Source organism: Callospermophilus lateralis, unplaced genomic scaffold (genome assembly GCF_048772815.1).
Source record: "Callospermophilus lateralis isolate mCalLat2 unplaced genomic scaffold, mCalLat2.hap1 Scaffold_550, whole genome shotgun sequence".
Taxonomy (NCBI): domain Eukaryota; kingdom Metazoa; phylum Chordata; class Mammalia; order Rodentia; family Sciuridae; genus Callospermophilus; species Callospermophilus lateralis.
In genome coordinates this window covers 423,771-443,579 of record NW_027514478.1, presented here as the reverse complement: position 1 = coordinate 443,579, position 19,809 = coordinate 423,771, and the positions used below count along the sequence as shown (strand labels likewise).

The 19,809-nt window shown below is 39.9% G+C and overlaps 1 protein-coding gene across 1 annotated transcript; it reads right to left on the bottom strand.

Annotated features, from left to right (window-relative positions):
* Nucleotides 1–552: 552 nt before the first annotated feature.
* LOC143389220 (cadherin-11-like) lies at nucleotides 553–19,323 on the bottom strand. Its single transcript, XM_076842421.1, has 6 exons — nucleotides 19,096–19,323; nucleotides 14,784–15,078; nucleotides 11,701–11,820; nucleotides 9,770–9,937; nucleotides 6,535–6,722; nucleotides 553–810 (listed from the first exon to the last, which is right to left on the bottom strand). The coding sequence occupies exons 1-6, from the start codon at nucleotides 19,321–19,323 to the stop codon at nucleotides 553–555; spliced, it is 1,257 nt and encodes a 418-aa protein (XP_076698536.1).
* Nucleotides 19,324–19,809: the final 486 nt, after the last annotated feature.

Here is a 19,809-nt window from a genome sequence, read left to right as displayed (position 1 = left end):
TCATGTCTTCTAAGTCTGAATCTTGTTTAAATTTTATTGAAGGTTAAAATCTGGACACTGCTGGAATGGAATGGTGTGTGTTGTGGTATCACTCAAAAGCTCCCATGTGACACAATGCAAGAAGGTTCAGAGGAGAAATGATTGGGTTGTGAAAACCTTGACCCAATTAGTGATTTAATCCCTTGACAGGGATTAACTGAGTGGTAACTGAAGTGGTAGGGGGTGACTGGAGGAGGTGGGATTTGGGGTGTGGCTTTGGGGTATATATTTGTATCTGGCGAATGAAGTCTCTGCCTCTGCTTTCTGATCACTGTGATGTGAGCTGCCTTCATCTTTCAAATTCTCCAGTTGTGATGTCCTGCCTCACCTGGAGCCCTGAGGAATGGAGCCCTCTGTGGACCTCTAAAATGGTGAGCTCTAAATTTTCCTCCTCTACAATTGTGCTGGTTGGGTCTTAAAATCACTCAGCGAGAAAGTTGGCCAAAACAGTGTGGTTCCCCCAAACTTCTTTCCAGCAAATTCCCCATATAATCTTTTAAAATAAATGCATCTTTACCTTATTGGGCTGTTGGCAGCATCGGGATCTTTGGCATGCACTCTCCCAACCACTGTGCCAGTGGCTGCATTTTCTTGGACTTCGTGGATATAACTTGGGGCCAAGAACATGGGGGGTTCATCAGCATCTTCTACCGCAATCTTGACTCTCACAGTGTCCTTGAAAGTTCCGTTGCTGATGAACTTTGGGTCGATGTGCACATTGGCTGCCTCTACCTTCAAGCTATATGCTCTCTTGGTTTCAAAATCTACAGGCTGGCAAGAGTGAAGAGAAGATTGACAACCAATTCCTTTAAAGGATAATGGAAGAGAAAGAGCTGATTGTTTCATAGGGCAAAGTAAATAGTTCCTCAAGGAGAGAAAATCAGTGTCTATTCAATATCCAATTACCTGTGCCATTTGATCAGAAAATCAGACAAATCAATTGTTGAAATGTTGAGTGTGCTTAGTGGATAATTCGAAGAGAAGGACAGACATGGAAATACCATGCCTTCTAACAGGAATCTCATCCTGTATAACAACACTATGGTTGTCCAAGTCTGTCATTCAAAGCCACCAGAAGAAGGGAATTAAGACAGGAAAAAATAAATTTTGAAGTCCATTCTATAAAGTAATAAAAACCTTGGTAATAAAAATACCCCCTGAAATTGAGCCAGTGTGATGAAATAATGTGATGTTCCTTTCAAGTGCCACACCACAAACACTAGACATCCAGCTTAAACATAATTGACAACCTCATGTTTTAGATTTCTGACCAGACTGTTTTTCCCAAAGCCTGAAACCCTTAAGGTAGTCCCCAAAATGTTACTTAAGGTAGTTGGTGGGTAACCTGGGAAGGTGGTATCAATAACTACAGTATTGATACAATTAATCCTTTTCCAATTCATTGAATCCTGGATATCTCAAAATAATGCTTATGTATCTATTGCGTTTCCCAATGTCCCTTGGGGGAGTCCATGGTGCAACTCTCTAACTAAACTATAAGGATGTAATTTTGTTTTGATTGCATTCATTTTTAGGTGGCCTTCTATTAATGGTAAGTGACAAGACAATGAAGATAGTGCTTCCCTTTGAAGAAATGTATGTATATGATAAATGCCTATTTAAAGAAAAATAAGTATAAGCAATACAGACGTTTTATACAGATACAAAAAAACTGAAAAGTAGCATTTGAATTAACAGAAAACACTTCTTAATTTTGAATGAGGAAGTAAAATGAATCAGTCAACAAAGGGTAAGAAGAAAAATCATGGCAAAAAAAGAAGAAGGTTCCATGCCTAGAAAACAACTCCTCAGCACTCTAGATGATGATGAACTACCAAGTGTTTAGAGAAAGTTGAACTTTTAAGGCTAGCATATCAATCACATGGTTGTCATTTGCTTGGCAAACACTTATTTTTGAATGGGCATACAGGCTTGGAGCTTAGTCCCGCCCACTTCTGCACAACTGGAAACCAAGGACGATTCAGGAAGGTCATACACATTCAACATCCCTGGCGCTTCTTCTATCATCTTCCCACCTACATCTCAGCACTCAGGGAACACTTCCTTTTCCTGCAGCTAAATCTGTCCCCAGCCTCTCCATAATCCTGGGTGGGACCCAGCAGCTATTTTATCCTTGGCTATGCTCCTGAGAAGCAGAAATAAATGATATTTATAGGCTAACGATAAGAGATTGCTGTGGTTTCTCACAAATCTCTGTACTTACTAGACAGAATCAAGAACTTGAATATGATAGTTCTGAAACCAGGTAATATGCAATCAGAAAAGGTGACATTTTGTTCAGATAGCTGACTAATGCCCCTAAAGCAGAACCTTTTGAACTTGTGTGTAGGCCTATAGCTAAGGACCCAAACATATGTTCCCAATGGAAACAGGTTTTCTGTAGTTAACCATTAAATCCTGACACAGAGTTAGAACTCAAGAAACATTTTTTTTAAATTTTTAATCTATTAAAAAAATGAATTATGTATTTGCAAGACCATGGAGATGCTAGGGTCTCACTGATACATTTTATTCATATCAACCCAAGCTTGGACGTTCAGGACTTTTCCCAGGTTGGTAAGATTCTGATGAGACTTCTGGAAGTCAGAACAAGCCCCATTGCTTTATGAAGTCCTTTTCAACAAGCACAGGCATATTTGTATGGTCTCAGCTGCCATTCAGTAGCTCTCACAGCCTTCTTAGTTAGCACAGGGGCATTCCAAAGGAATCTATGGAGACTTGGTGATCTTTGCTGCTCCAAAGCCCAAGAATGGCTGTACCAGGGGATGATGTGCATCAACTGTTTTGACTGAATGAAGAGTAGAGCTGATGAATGCATAAAATTTAAGAATATATTTACAGTTTATTCCCTTCCTCCTCCCAAAAAGGATTTGAGGTAGTTTCCCATGTGAACATTTATATCCATGTTATGAGTAGTTGAAATAAAGCTAAATGAGGCGACACACTGCATAAGCCATAAAAATCTTAATACCCCCTAGTTTACTAATCCCCACCTCTGAACATTCTCCCCGAGGGATTAATTCAACAGAAAAACCAAACAAATAATATTCAAAAATGCATAATATTTGTGAGATATAACAGAGGGTTATATCTAATCTGGGAAAAATGTACATACAAAACACCAAATCCCACTGTGAGATTTTATTAAGGAAATAATGGTCCATCAATAGGATGGGATGTTATGTAGTCATTAAAAATGATTATGTATATTATATAACAGCATGTAAAATGTTTATGATGTGGCATTAAGTTAACAAATCATATCACCCTACAATTTCAACCATGCTAAATGTTATGGATCCATGGATCCACATCTAAATACATGTGGCCAAAGCACATAAAGAAAAAAAATCAGATGTAAAATATAGTTTCATTTAAATAAAGAGTAGTTAAGATGTCTTATAAGGATGCTTTCACACTGCTTCACAAGTTTATTTGATTGAAAATAAACAGCTTAGAAACTGCTGGGATTTCTTTGCATTCGATGGGATTCCCATTTGGTCAAGGTATTGTAGTGAACAGATTGGATTTTTGCCTCCTGACCCAGCCCAATGACTGCAACAGCACCTAAAATACTCATTTTTATTTTACACAGGTCTTTAAACTAAACATAGGGATCAGCTAAATACCCTGAGAGCAGGTTTTCTGTAGTTAACCATTAAATCTTGACACAGAACTCAAGAAACATTTTTTTTAATTTTTAATCTATTAAAAAATGAATTAATGTATCTATTAATCATTTCTTGAATTCTTCTCCTTCACTACCAGCCCACTACCTTTTCTGTTTCTTTTTTTTTTCTTTTTATAATGCCCTTGAATTCCAACAAACATTTCTCATTTGGTCCCTCTGCACCTGTCTCAAGACTCTAACACCAAATGCATCGCAGCCTCTTAACCATGTCCTGTTTTCATTGAAACCAATCCTTCATGAGCTCTCTGTTTTGCCTTTTCTCTCTTTATCTGTCTGGAAAAATCCTATTCAGTTATCAAGACTCAACTCATGAACTGCTTTTCTTTGAAGTCATTTGAAATTGCAGTTGATTTTCAACTGGGGAAAGATTTTGCTCTCAGTCACTCCAGGGATATTTGGCAACGTGTAGAGCTATTTTTTTGTTGTTGTTGTTATCATCCCTGTTGGGGTGAGGTGGAGTGTGTACTTACTGACCTCTAGTGAGGAGAAGCCCAGGTTCTCCCGACATCCTATAGTGCACAGAAGAGCCCCTTACAACAAAGGATTACCCAGCCTGAAATGTCAATACTGCCAAGGCTGAGAAAACCCCTTCTATTTTGATTATCTTTTCACTGAATGGTCCTGTTCAACTGTGACACCCCCCCAACCCCCGTGGTCAGGACTCTATCTCTTCTATTTAGGTTTCTAGCTTTCCCCAAATCCCTGACTGGTAAATAATATGAACTCTGTAACTCTTGGTGGAAGAATATATTAAGAAATGAATTAAAATGCTTTAATAAAGAATATCCTTAAAATGCAAAAATGTCCCCATGAGCTCTTCATACTCTTTTATTAAATTGTATATGATAACTTCCACAAGGACCTACAGTTTTACTGTGTTAAATTGACCTTTGATTTTTTTTTTTCTTTCTGGTGAACATTTGAAACGTTGTGCTACAAGTTAAACCAAATGTTTCTTTACATTGTTTTAAACTTAAACATCATTGTTTCAGAGAAGAGTATTTCATTTACTGAAATAAATATAGGAATAAGGGGAGTGCACAAATAAATCATCTGTAGAGAGCTCATTTGCCATGTGTGAGATCCACAGGGGTGATTTAAATGTTTTAAAATTTTAGAGACACGGTGTGTGTTTATGCCCGGAATACACTAAAAAACAGGTGACAACCTTAGCATAACCAACTATCCAATTACTCAAGAAAAGGATGGAATGTTCATGCTAGTGTCAAGCAGGAGGGACAGTAATATTAACTAACAAAGTAAGTTGACAGCTTGAGGCGACACACACAATTGATACAGCTACTATTGCAAAGTGGAAAAAAACAAAAAAGAATAACCTATTCCCTTGGAGCTGATAATTTGTCTTCCTCAATCATACCATTCATCATCATTCATGTAGACTTTTTCAACTATCCAGGGCTCACTCCACTTCCTTATACCCCAATTTCTTTCACTCTTTCAGGACAATCACCATTTCCTTTTTCTTTCTTCTGCATCCCCTATTTTCCCCAAACCCAACATACTTTCCAATGTCATGAAAAAACAGCTTTCCGGAACACACTACTTCTTGTTCCCCCAGCTGAAAGATTTTCTCCCAGCACCAGTCTTCTGCCACCCCACACTTGTCTTCTCTTCTCTCCAGCTACTGGCCCTTTTTAAAATTTTTTTTCTGATTCTTCAAATTAATTTTTTTATCAGTGTTACAGTCCAATCTTTCTCTTTACACCAAGAAGTTTAATATTCATGCTACAAAACCAAGTAGAAAATGAACGCTTGATTAAAACCAAGGTAATCCCATCCTCCAATTCAGATTTAATGCTCCATACACTTTGATGATGGAGAGGTGTTGATTACTCAAGTGGAAAATCAGGAGGCAGGAGAGGGGACCATTTTAGAGTATGCAGTGACAGACTGCTTCTTCACTTGAGAGTGAATCTTATCTGAACTTCCTTGATAAGCCCTTTCTGGCCGAGTTATTTCCAACAAGTGTCTGAAGAAGGAAGTTGTACTAACATAGGCTAGGCGTGAATTCCACATCTGTGGCTGTGTGACTGTCACCAGGTCAAATTATTTAATGCATCAGAGTCCCAGTCTCTAAAATCAAGTCGAGGCATCATTACTCATGTTTTTTTTTTTCCCATGTAAAAATAAATGAGAAGATGTTTGAAGAGGTTCAGGCTATGTCTGACCAAGAGCTCATACTGGACAAATGTTAGATTTATAAAAGAAAATTAGAGGAAATCATAAATTCCTCTTCCTAATGAATTAATCCAAGAGACATGTTTCTAATGATGGTCTAGCTGACTGTGGTAGAGGGTCTATTATTGTTTCTCCACATTCAATGCTAAAAGAAAGTCAAGAACGAAGCTGATTGGATCAAGTTTCAAAAAGAGCCCAGCAGAAGCAGTGAACTTGGATGTTTGAAATAAGAGGGGTTCTGAACAACCTATGTTAACAGGCTCAGTGGGGAGGGCCAACGGAGCTCAGGGCTGCTTTTACAAAATGCAGGCTTCGTCTAACTGTCTTCCATTGACTAGAGAATGGTGCCCAAACATAGGCCATCTAACCAGAAACCTCATGGAATCATGGGCACGATTTGTCAGCTCTCTGGGCAGTAACAGGAAGGAACACGGTTCTGTTATTTCCCCAGAGCTCAGCACTTGACTGCACAGCAAGTGTCTCTCACATCCTCTTTCTTCACCTTCCTTTCCCTGTCACCTTCGTTGTCACCTGGGCAGAACAAACCACATCACCAACTGGAGCCATCCCTCACCCTAACTCACCTTTTTCAGCTTTACCACGCCTTCCTGTGTTTCGTAGTCCGTGGTGATTTCAAAGAGCTCCATACCGTCTCCATCAACGATGTTGTATGTGACTAAACCGTTTTCTCCAATGTCTGGGTCTTTAGCCTTCACTCTGCCTACTTCCTCTCCAGGGACAGCTGCTTCGGATACAGACATCTGGTATACGCCTAGAGGTAGAAGACGACATCTACTCTTATTTCCCTTTTTATTTGGCAGCTGTAAGACTTCAGATTTCATTGAATCCCAATAAATTTCTCAAAGGGGTTTGAAATTGAACTTTCTATTGATTGAAAACATGAAAGAAGTGAATGGCTTGGAAGAAGGTCCCAGATGGCCTGCTTGCCAGAAGAATGCTCTCTACAAAGGATGATAAAACAATATTGGGGTCCTGGGTGTAATGCTGAGGTTACCTGCCACGTGTGAGGCAGGAGAGCCACACTCAGTTACATTTCTCAACAGACAATGGTGGAGAACCATACATGATTTCAAATAGCTCAGTCTTCTTTTAAGTGCCTTTAAGGACCAGTTATGGCATTGCCAATTGCCCAGAAAAAAAATAAACTAAAATACCCTTCACTATTTAAAAGACATTGACAAGCTCCCTATTTATTTTAAAATCAAATGCAAATTTTAACTTTCAAGGTCAGGACACTTTGAACTCAGAATGTGGCTCGCCTCTTACTTTTGCTCTTCTGCCACCAACTGAAGCACTACCTTCTCTGAAAAGTTTTCCCACAGTGTGGCCCTTCCATCGATATTTATTCAACATTTATTGGAAAGCTAATATGTGCCAGGCACTGTTCCATTCTGCACAAACTCAGTGGCAAGAGTCAAGATTTCTCCCTTGAGGAGATAGGCAAAAGAGAACAAAAATCCACAAATATGTACACACTAATGTCACTGAACTGCCAGGGGTTTAGGGTGATGAGTGGGTTGTGGTTATGTGTGTATGATTTATGCGAGGGCAAGTGTGTATGTGTGAATGGGTAAAGGGGTTGTGCAAGTGGGTGTGAAAGTGTGTGGTTGTGTGTTTGAATATGTTGTGAGTGTGTGATGAATGTATGACAGATATTCATGGAAGTGTGTTTGTGTACGCATATGAATGTGAGTGAACACACAAGTGTAAGATAAATCTGTATGGGTGAGAAGGAGAAAGAGATTAATTTTGAAGAATGAGGCCAAATATGTTTAGAGGAAGATATCTAATCTCAACCAAAGGGACTGAGCAGCAGTAACAGTGGAGTCACTTAAAGCCAATGGCAGCACCCTGGTATATACACATTAGCTAGAAATCTGGTGAGACAAGTGGGCCTTCTGTTAGGAGATGATAGTATGCAGGTAGGTTGTGGCTTAGTTGTGTAAAAAAGGCAGTGGAAGGCAAATGAGTTAAATTCTTTATGTTTTATTTTCCTCTTTCATAGTTTCCTACAATACTGTGTATTTATATTATTTGGCTTCAGATATTTTCAGTTCAGAACCAAATTCAATTTCATCTCATGTGCCTTTCATGTTAAAGGCATGGTGGGAATATCTATAGATAATCATCAACATAGGGAAATGCTTAGAAAACCTGGTATAAGTTGAGTTCCTACAAATCTCATTCAAGTTCATGACCATGAAACTGGTGCAGCTGGTACAGCTACACTGTAACTTTACTATAGGATTCTCTATGAGCAAGAACAATAACAGCTATGCATTAATAATCCCATGTGCCCTACTCCTTCCAGCACATCAAACAATATTATAATGTGGATAATGAAGCATGTGGCTTTTAAAATGTTATATGGGCCTTAATCTTGTTGACGATGCTGAATCTTGTACCTAACCAGGCAAAGCAGTTTTTCCCCATTTGGGAGACCCTATGAGAACTGATGGTTGCCTCTAATCTTCCACCTCAATGTTTCCATTTTCTATACTGTTCTTTGGACTGCTTTAAGTAACCATGGTGCCTCTCTGGGGCCACATTTGGTTTTCTTTTTTATTCTTCCATTTTCAGTGCCATCTCTCTGGTAATAAATTTATGGATTTCTCAAAAAAGAGATACCTTTGTGGTGAACCCCACTCCCTGCGACTAGCATTGTGATCCCACTCTACCCTTGTATTCACCTCCATATGAGTGGATTTGTGTTCAAAGTTTGACTTTGATACAGTCCTTTGGCAACTTATGCCACTTTTGATGGAAGCCAGTTTGATCTGTGAAATGTGGGGTTTTGCAGGGATTTATAATATTAGGGACTTATCATGAAATAATGGAAATGATGGTGGTTGTAATCACAATTATTAATCACAACCTTCCAAAATCATTTTTTTAATTCCCTCAGCAATTCGATAAACTTTTTAGAACAACCCAGATAACAGTGGCTGACGTTTGTTTGTCATTTTAAGACTTTACACTAGCTTTTATAGTCCTAATTGTAATCCTACTAATTAGATACTGTGGAAGAAGGCATTTTCACAAAGAGCTCAAGAAATAATTCCTATCCCACATACTTTTCAACACGACTTTGATGGTTCTCCTATGGAAAGGTGTGGTCTATAGCAACCCCACTCTACTTCTGGGCTACTTCTGACCACACTGGAAAGGTTGCGATGTGACTTCAAGAGGCTAGGTCACACGAGGCAATGCAGTTTCTGTCTGATGTCCTTGGGGCTCTTGTCTTTGGGACCCAGCCACCGAAAGTTTACAGGGAGAGGAGCCAAAAATCAATATGGGCCCACTAGACATGTGAGAAAGCTATGTTGGAAGTGGATCTTCCAGCCTCAGTGGGGCTGAGCCCAGCTGATACTGTGGAAAACAGGGAAGAGCCGTGTCCTATAAGCCTTGTCCAAATTACAGACTCATGATAAAACAAACAAACAAAAAACTCATAGGCAGTTTGTTACATAGTAACGAATGATTGATTTAGATATTATCATACCCAGGTTAGTAATAAGAATACTAAGACAGAGGAAGGTTAAGTACTAGATCACAGTGTTAGTAGATAAAATCCCTAGCAAAACGAGTCATAGAAATTGTCATGCCTTCTCTTTGTCCCACTACCTTTATTCCACTGAAGTTTTGTGGTTGTTGTCATCTTGCCTTTGCCTTCTGCAAGAATGACATAAAGAGCTCCTAGTTTTCTGCATTTTCCTTTTCACAAGCTGAGCAAAGCAGGAAGGGGTCAATATAGATGGGGGGCTGCTGGTGGCAGTGAAGCCAAGCCCACCTACTTACTCTGCGGAAACTTTGGTGGGTTGTCATTGACATCAGTCAGTGTGATCGTCACTTTGGTTGTCCCTGAGAGTCCGCCCATGTGTCCACCCATGTCCTTGGCCTGGATCACCACGTGATACTCCTCCTTGGCCTCCCTGTCCATGTTGGGAAGGGCTGTTCTGATGATACCTGGGCAGGTGAGCAGGAAACATCACAGATACTCATTTATAACATTAGAGCAATGAAATGTTTTAAGCACCGGATGAGTAAAACAACCTGTTTTCTGAAAGAAAAGTCATTTTAACATGATAATTGTAACTGAAAGCAACCACACCTGAAGCATCAGTGTCTTTTCAAGAAAATCATGAAGATTATGTAAACTGCATTAATTTTCATTTTGTTTGCTTCACTGTGCATGCAAATAATAACCTCATTTTTCTCATATGTACAAATTCTGAAGTTTGAGTTCCCTCCCGCATGGCTGTCCATGGCTAAACAAATATCTTTGAACTTCTAGTTGATTTTTGGAAATCTATCTCTACATGTGATCATTAGAAACATTTTTATTGCTCATATTCAATTTAAAGTGGGAGGCATATATTTCACAGAATACTGTAAAATGCTAATATTAATTTTTTGAAAGAGCAAAACAAATGATTTAGGAATATATGCAATGCTTATACAAATATGTACTGTCTACTATCACTGACAACAATAATAAATTCCTGATTGAATTCATCATAATCCCTGGATACTGGAACATGATTGGCATGACCACTCTGCACTTCAATCTCAAGGAGGATGTGCAATGTTTTTCTCTCTGAAGATAAGGTAGTACTTGTCCTAAAAGTATAAAAGGAACACTGAAGAAACTCAGTCCTGATCTGTCTCTTTCTCCCCAACACTTGTCTGTTTCTGAGCAATACCTAGAACTCATTTTTTTTCCTTATATGTTAAAAAATTTGGTAGGTTCCAACCAGTAGTTTTTCGTGCATCCCTGAGACAAAGAAGGCTCCAATTTTTAACATGTCGACAATCTAGATGAAGTCCCATATGTATTTTTGGTTATCCTGGAAAGGGTTATGAGAAATGCCTTTGAGAAATCATAGCAACTAACTGCATAAATCATATTCTGAGCAAATAAATGAATACTTAGGTAAAAGGAAATTATACCAAGTAAATGAACAATATCTGGTAGGCTATGTATACACATACATATACATATGTTATCAAATTAGTGATAAGAAGAGGCACAGATTATTGGTAAATATCTTTTAAAATAATGGGACATACAGGCCCCTGAAATAATATTGTGGATGATCAGCTTTGTAGGATTGTAATGTTTATTGTAGTCAAGAGTTAAATTTGGTATAAATAAAGTGACAGATTTTGTTTTCTGTTTTAGTCATTGTATTGATTCACTTTTGGGGGTTTGCTCTTGTTTTCTGTAAGAAATGTATAAATTATTTATCTAGATGCTGATGTCCACTGGTAATCTATGCTCACAGCAGGGGAGATCGAGAAAGTGCTGTCTCTCTCCTGAGGCAACATGAATATTAACACCGTCCTCTGACACTCCCTAGCTTGCATAGTGGTCTTCAAAGCATGCTTTGAGAGCTACTGGTATTTACACCAGACTCCAAGTGTGGGGGTCTCTTAATCTGAAACCACAGTTCAAGACCTTTCCGACATTCAAGTTGAAGTTTGAAATCATTTGTGGTAACCAGGTGAAACACAGACACAACAATAATAAATATGTCACACTGTAAGCCAACTGTTTGCCAGGCACATGCATGGAGTGTCTAATCCTCACAGGATTCCTCTAAGGTGGCCCTCTTTATTTTTATTTCAGATTTGGGAAAATTTGGGAGACCAATAGGTTTTGTGAACAGGTGTGAACTCCTTATTCCCAATGCATCACAAATCACAATGAGAGTGACATTCTACAGTACCTGTCTGTGCCTCCACTGAAAAGTAGGGCTGTCCTTCAAGGATACTATACTCTAATTTAGCACTGTTTCCATAGGTGGGATCATCTGCATCAGAAGCTGTCACCTGGATTACTGATGTTCCTGAAAAGGGGAATAAATTAATTAGAAACATCCCTTGGCTTTTCAAATTACATTCTTGTTTACAAAGTTTTATTTTAAAATGAAACTCAGAGCAGGGCCTCACAATCAGTCAACAGATTCTCCATTTCCTGGAGTTGAGATGCAAAGTGATCTTTATTTTTCCCTTTCTTCCTTCTCTCTTTCTTTCCTGTTCCTTTTAATTGCATGGTTTAAAACAAAACTTTCTATATTCCTATTACATTCCGCTATGCTTAGTAGTTAAAATAATAATATGAACATCTTTGCCCAAACATTCTAAGGCTCATGCATTTGAAATGCTCAGTATATCAAATAATTAAATAAAAATCTTCCCAAAGAGCATAATAAATGAAAATTAATGATGAATTGCATTTCACGAAAGGACAGAGTGCAACCTTCCATCTGTAGCCTGGCAATAAATATATCATTTATTGTAGCCTTGCATGTAATAAAATTGTGGCTAATACTACATTTTAATTAATTGATGGCTATAAATATTGTGCAGAACGTTGTTGCCTATTGACATGAAAACAGCATCTTTCCACCTCTAATCAGTCTAGCAGCCACATGACAGGAGCTCACCAGCAGGCACCTAGTATGATCTGAGGCATGCATTCATGGGTCCCAAAGAGGATAAACCAGTGAACTGTTCTTTGCTGCTCACAAGGACCAAATATCTGGGGTATGGAACACTGGAGAGAGGAAAGAGGAGCTGGAAGTAGAAAATTGTCAATTTCCCAACCTCTCTGCACCAGGCACCATTTGGGACTCATTCCATGCATTCTGCCAGAATTCCTCTGTTGGGTGTTTTTTATATCCATTTTACTTGTGGGACATTTGAGTGAGAGGTATGATGTTTTGCAATCTCTTTCACAAATTGTTTATGGCCAGAGTCAGGAGTCTAGCCCCAATTCAGCAAGCAAAGAAAACAGCTGGTTCCTTCCGGACATTTTCATCAGAGAAGAAGGATCTGTGTGGGAGGCAAGGAGGCCCAGAGATGTTGTTTCTAAATGTTCTTACTTTACAGTGTTGTCAGAGACTTTCATCTCCTGTCCAAGTAAATCTCACTCTTTTCTGGTTACCTCCCATAATTCATTGTTTATGCGAATGGTCTTTTTTGAACTCTTCCCAAGTTCAAATCTCCAATGGAGACTTTACAAAGGAGAAAAGGATCATATCACAGCTAAGCAAATTACTAATTTTCATGACTAATTTACTTCTAAAACTTTTGCTAAGTGCTTTTCAACTCTTTGTATTTTAAATCCATTTTACTTAACCTTTTTTTATGGATGATGAAATGCAAACTTAGAAAGGTATGAGAAGTTGCCTGGGTTCATGTGGCTGGTCAGAGGTACAGCAAGGATTGTGTCCCAGTACTGTCTGACACTCAGGACTTCACTTTTATATGCCATTGTGGACAATCTGGGTGCTATACTGAAGCACCCAGGACCATAGTGCTGAGAACAATAAAAATTCCTGTGGGTTATTCTTTTAGATAGCTAGTTTTCCCATACCACCTCTCTGCTGTTCTCGCAGCTCAGTTCCTGACTCTGCCATCCCCTATTTATACAGATTTAGTTGATGTCTATTATTTCTCAGTAGAATCCAGACCTGTTTATTGAGAAAGTTAAAAAAAAATCCTCTGTGGGAAGTGGGAAGGGAAGAGGTTGGAAAATGGCTTGATCTGATTTCACAAAGTATGAGAAGAGCTTGAATTTACTTGGAAGAGGAAGGAGGATCCAAGAGGCTCCCATATGCAGAGTGGGAGGGCCTTGAGGCTGTCAGAACACATCTAACATTCTTGAATTAGCTGACCCTCATACTTAGGACTTGGTTTGCTCATTCATCAAAATGGACTGTGTGATGCTGATGGTGCCTACATTCGTTTGAGCTCATGTGATCACATGCACCCCTGATCAGAACAGGCCTGCCCACTGTGTGAAAGACGGACCTTTTGTCATCTGAGGTGTGCTTGTCAAAAGACTACAACCGCATGTGTGCTAGAAAGCCAAATGGAAGTTATTACCAGAAAGTGGCCACTCGCAGAATGCCTTCAGAGTCTTACCACTTAGCAATGCAGTCTGCCTTCAAACACACTGGAATGACACACCTACTTCTAAATCCACAGGTATCATAATGTGGTGAAGTGAACTGTGCATTCTGGATCCACTTAATCATGCAGATGACCCTGGGTAAATTAGTTAACCTACTTCTGCCTTGTGTTTCTAATCTATAAAATAGATGCAGTTGGACCTGGTACATTGCAAATAAATAATTATGTAATCACATAAAAAAATTAAATAAAGCTGGGCTCGGTGGTGCACACCTATAATCCCAACAAATCGGAAGGCTGAGGCAAGGGGATCACAAGTTTGAGGACAGCCACAGAAACATGACAAGGCCCTAAGCAACTTAGTGAGACCCTGTCTCAAAACAAAACAAAACTAAACAAAACAAAACAAAATTAAAAGGGTTGAGATGTGTCTTAGTGTTTAAATGCCCCTGGATTCAATCTCCACTATACCCACCCTGAAAAAAAATTAGATAAAATATTATTAGATGGTCTCCATCCAACAAAGACTACCATTGCTATTATTTACTGAACACCAACCAATATGGCCCATTCCCATTTCACAGAGGAGAAAATGAAGGATAAGAGACTAGATATAATTGATTCTGATTCAAACACCTGAGAATACAAAGGTCAGAATTACCCAGACTCAATCACATTCTTCCCTCTTCTCTGTCCTTTAAAAAACCTTCAGCTCTAATACCTCAAATCCATTTGAACTTCCCACTACACCAGTGAAAAATTGGGGTTTGTTATTTTTTCACAAAAGATACAGCACAAGTTCTACTTCCTGACTGGGGAGGACAGGCACCAATTTGGCCACTTGCAGGGACACCAGGTAAGAAAGTGGAGCAGGTCTTCCCCACTTACGCACCCACATTGGACCTCTCAGGCACATTGGCATGATAGGTCTCATGCAGAAACTCCGGAGGGTTGTCATTAATGTCCTGGACCTTGACGATGAATTCCGATGGTGGTTCCAGTGGCCGGTTGGTGTCCCTGTCCACTGCCTGAGCCATCAGTGTGTACTGGGCTCTCTCCTCTCGGTCCAAAGTCTTGGTGGCATGAATGTTCCCTGATTTGTCATCAATCACAAAAATGGTTCCGGCTCCTTCACCTGAGAGAATGTATTTAATGTTCCCATCACCAGAGTCAATATAGGAATGAAGCTAGGAAAAGAGAAACGGAGATTTGTAATTTCACAAGTGGTGGAGCAGGGAGAAAGTGACCCACTCTGATTGCTACAATCTCTGCACACACATATGTGCATGTGCACACATACACACATCATAAGAGTTCACCCTTATTTTACAAATGAAGAGACAGAATCTTAGGGAAGATCTTTGCCTTGGCCAGGGTCACACAGCTGAGGAACAACCAGGCCAAGGTTCAAACATTTTTCTTTTTCATTCTAAGATTCATTCTCTTCCTTTTCTTCATTCCATACACATGTGCACATTCAAAATATACACACATACACATATATCATAATATTCATTTTGAAAGAAATGCATCATATTTTTAAAAATACATATATGCATTTATGTAATCATAAGTCTTTCTGGTTTCGTGCTCCTTATCCTTCATCTTCTCTGCTCAGAAGTCACCATTTTTTTACCAGATTCATGTGAATTCTTTGGAAGATATTCTCATCTACACAGTTGCAAGTAGATCTCTACACTCACATGTGTCCTCCTAGCTTATTTTTACCCAATAAAAGTCAGAGCACACACTTCATTCCTCACCTTGCCATTTTCCTCTAACAGTAAATTCAGGTGCCCTTCTGCATGGATACATCTAGGACTACCTCACCTACAGTGTGCATATTATTATCACCTCTTTTGGGGCTCCTCTTCAAGGGACACTTGGGGTGTGTCTAGGACTCTGTTATCTCTAACAAGTCAACTGATAAGATCTCCGCAGAATTGCTGTTGTGCAGCACTCTGATCTGCAGACACATCTGGGGATATGTCTTCATAGAAGAAAATTCCATTCTGACCACAGGGGATGGTCAAGTGGGATGGGGTAATACATGTGAAATTCCATAGACCCTAGAAACAACCTTAAAATCCTTGAGGTTTCTCCCTCTGGGCAAAGCCTAGAGACAAGGTGAAACCTTCCTAAATCCATACTTGCCAGGCTAAGAAATCACCCAGGTTCCTTGACTACCAGCCCTGTATCTTTTGACCTTGAGTCAGCCCTGCTTTTGGAACATGAACTACCTCCAAAGACCTCATTTGATTTTCCTGTGCAACGAACTCTCTACACTTTGTTGTTCCATTTCAATTTCGGAAGGCTTCATCCTAATTTGAGTAGTTTGACCCTCATGATGCTCTTTGTGGGAGAAGCATTATTTTTCCTGTTCTCATCGGCTTCCACAGCAGGCAAGTGAACAAGAAACCCTTGATTCTCCCTGCTATATAAGAAAACCCATGACAAGCTGAAATGTTTTATCCAAATGACATTTACAATAATAAAAAAATAATTGTTATTACTAATTATATTTAATATTACAATGTTAATAGTATTATTAATGCTAATGGATTATTATTATTACTACTCTAATTTTAATTATGACTATGAAACACAAAGCATAGAGAGCCGGCCCCGTCACAAAGCAAGATTGAACATGAAGCTTTTTAAAATTTCCAAATTATTTCAGTTTCTGAAAAGATACCTAATGGATTCGTGGTGTTTCAAATACACCAAATATTTCAGTTCAGAGGAATACATGTGGGGAGGTATTACAAAGGTCATGATGTCTCAGGAAAAAAAAATAAAACTTTACTTCGGAATTTCTTATTCACCACGAGCTGTGTGTTGTTGTGAAATCGTGGCTGACACACTTTCAAAGAACAAGACCATTTGTGAATGACATAGGAATTTATTTGATGGTGTATAGCGAATGGACAGAATTGCTCCAATCTTCATAACGTTTTCTCGTACAGAGGCGAGGTCCCTCCCTCCTGGCCCCCAGCCCTTCCCAGGGTGGTGGGGGTGTGTTCCTCTGTATTCTCTGCTTCCAGAATTGTCAAAAGTTAGGGGATCTGTCCTGTGGCTGAGGAATGAAGAAACAAGTCAAAGTGGCCAGAGACTGAAAGTTTGTGGAGGTCTTCCTACAGGACACATGAATCTGACACCTTCCTTAGGAATTAAACCGAGAAATTTCATGAGCAGCCAAAGAACTGAAAATTTTACAGAATACACTCCTCCTCGCGTTTTTTTTCCTACTTTGTTTTCAGATTTGCAAGTCAGATATGAATTCCCTTTCTCTCTTACAAAGAGGAGTTCCAGGACTGACAATGATATTTATCAGGCTTCACACAGAAACCAGTTTGGGCAATGAGTGGACTCTTTCAAGGGATCAGTCGCTGTGCCACGCCTAGCCAAGCCCTGACTCACAGATGGGTGGTCTCCCTCCTCAGCAAGGCACAGCACAATGCAGACTGCATTTCCTACAAGACATCTGAACCTCTATGGTTTGCCAAATATGACTTTTTCAGAGAATCTTGAAGCACTCAACCTTGAATGTCGTCAAATGAAAGGTTGTTACAGAACAAGACAGCTTCTCGATTGCTCTGATTTATGGGGAACTAGCCCAGCACCATTTCAAAAGGAAAATTCCTATGATGCAGCCAGTTTTTCCCGCCCACATCCATTCTGACATGAGACTCATGCTCAGGTGTGAGCTGTGGACACACTTTGACTCCCCCTTTTTCCTATGTTCCCTTCTAGTAGCCATGATCATGGCTGCGTCCACAGAGATGATGACAGGGCTCCCCAGATCCTGCCCTCTGTGTAGCCCTCCCACTGTAACACATCATGGCTCCCCAGTGAGACAGTCCCACGGCAGCAGGTTCTGTCTTCTCGGAGCTATTTACATGGAACTCTGCACACGGCTCAAGCTACATAACCTCTGCCTCAGCTGAAGTCTCAGAGACTGTCTCTTCTACTTAATAGAATTTCCACCTCCTGGGGCTATATCCATAGCTTTTCATTTAAGGTACAAATGAATAAAATTCCTTTGGTACATTTTTTTTTTCAAAAACATGTTCCCAGCCCTAAGCAATATTACTGAGGCTCCCAAATCCCCTCCAAGTATGCCAATGATATAGATATGAAATGTTTTCCTTATGTTAAGGAACAAAAGAAGATAACTTTGTTGGAATCCAATGGGTTCAAAAATGCCTCGGACCTCTGCCCTTGCCTCTTTCCCCCTTTGTTGAGTAACTTCTGCTGGTCTTTTAGATCCTAAATCGTCCTTTCATTGAATTTCATCCATCCTCCTTCTCATTTTAGTTTTTCTCTTTTGGCTGCTGAGGAGACTGTGTCTTTCCCCCTACACTCCAAACTCTTTCAAGCCAGGAATTATTTTTAACCTGGTTTAACACATGCCTAGCACTGCACCTACACATAGTAGGATTTCACTTCTGATGCTTATAAATAACAATCTCCTTGTCATTCTTATCACTATCATCTGAAAAATACCTGCATATTTTACCACAAATGAGAGTGGCGAGTCAGTTTCCCAAATACGTTTTGGACCCTCTACCCTTAAAGTTTTTTTGGTAATGCTACACAAAAGAGGCAGAACCTGAGTACGGCTAGGAATCTGAAACCACCTCCCATGGGATTTCCCATCCCTAGAGCAACAGGGATAAAATGATGCCCATCCTGTGACACCCCCTCACTGTTCTCTTCAAAGTCAGGCTCAGAACCAGAACCCGGAAACACAAGCACAACCCTTTCTCTGATGCAAAGCATCTTGGGGTTTAGTGAGAAAGAGAGAAAAGTATAGATATGTATAATACAGCAAAGCAAGGTATGATAAAAAGCACAAAGAGAGTTATGAAAATACAAAGGAAAAGTAGCCGAGTTGGGGGAAGAACGTGATCAAGGAAATGCCCCTCAGTTGGAGAATGATTAAATAAATTATGATCAGTTCCATTACAGTAGACTATGAAGCAGCCTTTAGAAAAAAAAAATTATGATATTGCATTAAATGGGAAACATGAGTAAGTTTATATCTTGGGGAAAGACTGAGAGGATGTGTGTGCATGATGTTGGGTTTTCACTGATGTCAGATCCTGTGTGTTTTCCCTATCTGTTTTTTATTTTTATTGTCCATATGGTATTGTTCCCATGGGGGAGGGAAACAGGTAAACGTCACATGAAAGTCAGCTTACCCTGCCCACGAGCACAGGGTCAGGCCCCGTGTACTCCTCTATCACAAAGAACTGGTTCCAGACCCAGCCTCTTTTGGAGCGCTGCAGCACCTGCCCCTCCTTGCCCTTCTCATGATGTCCATAGAACGAGGGCCGCAGGTGGCTTCGTCGCTCCAGAGCAAATGCCTGGCTGTGGCACAGCATGCTCAGGCACACCAGCGCGGCTTGTAAACAGTAGTTCTCCTTCATTTTTGGTTACGTGCTAGGCACAGGAGAATGCAGCTGTCACCCTTCCGCCAGCCCAGCCGAGTGGTATGCCTTTCCTATGGTAAGTCTCCAGGGTACGTCAAGCAGACCTCTCCTGGAACGGAAGGTCTTCACTCTCTGAGCACATCACATCAGGGCTGCCCACTTCGCCAGGTGGCTTCTGCAAGCAAAGAGAGGTTTGATTAGCTGCAGGCTTCACCCTCACCTCATTTCATTTCCATTTAGTAAATATGTTTGAGTGTCAGTCTTACCACTTGTCAGCCTAGGGAAAGTTAATTGATCTCTTCTGAGTTCAACTCACTCATTTATGAAACGGGGATAAGAATCCTACTCATTGCAAGGTTGTTGTAGGGATTAAATGAGTAATACACATAAAGTCTCTTAGCACAATACCTGGTTCACGGTATTTATCTGTTAGTGTAATTGATTGTGCATGTGTTTGGTTAAGTTCTTGTAATAGATCAACTT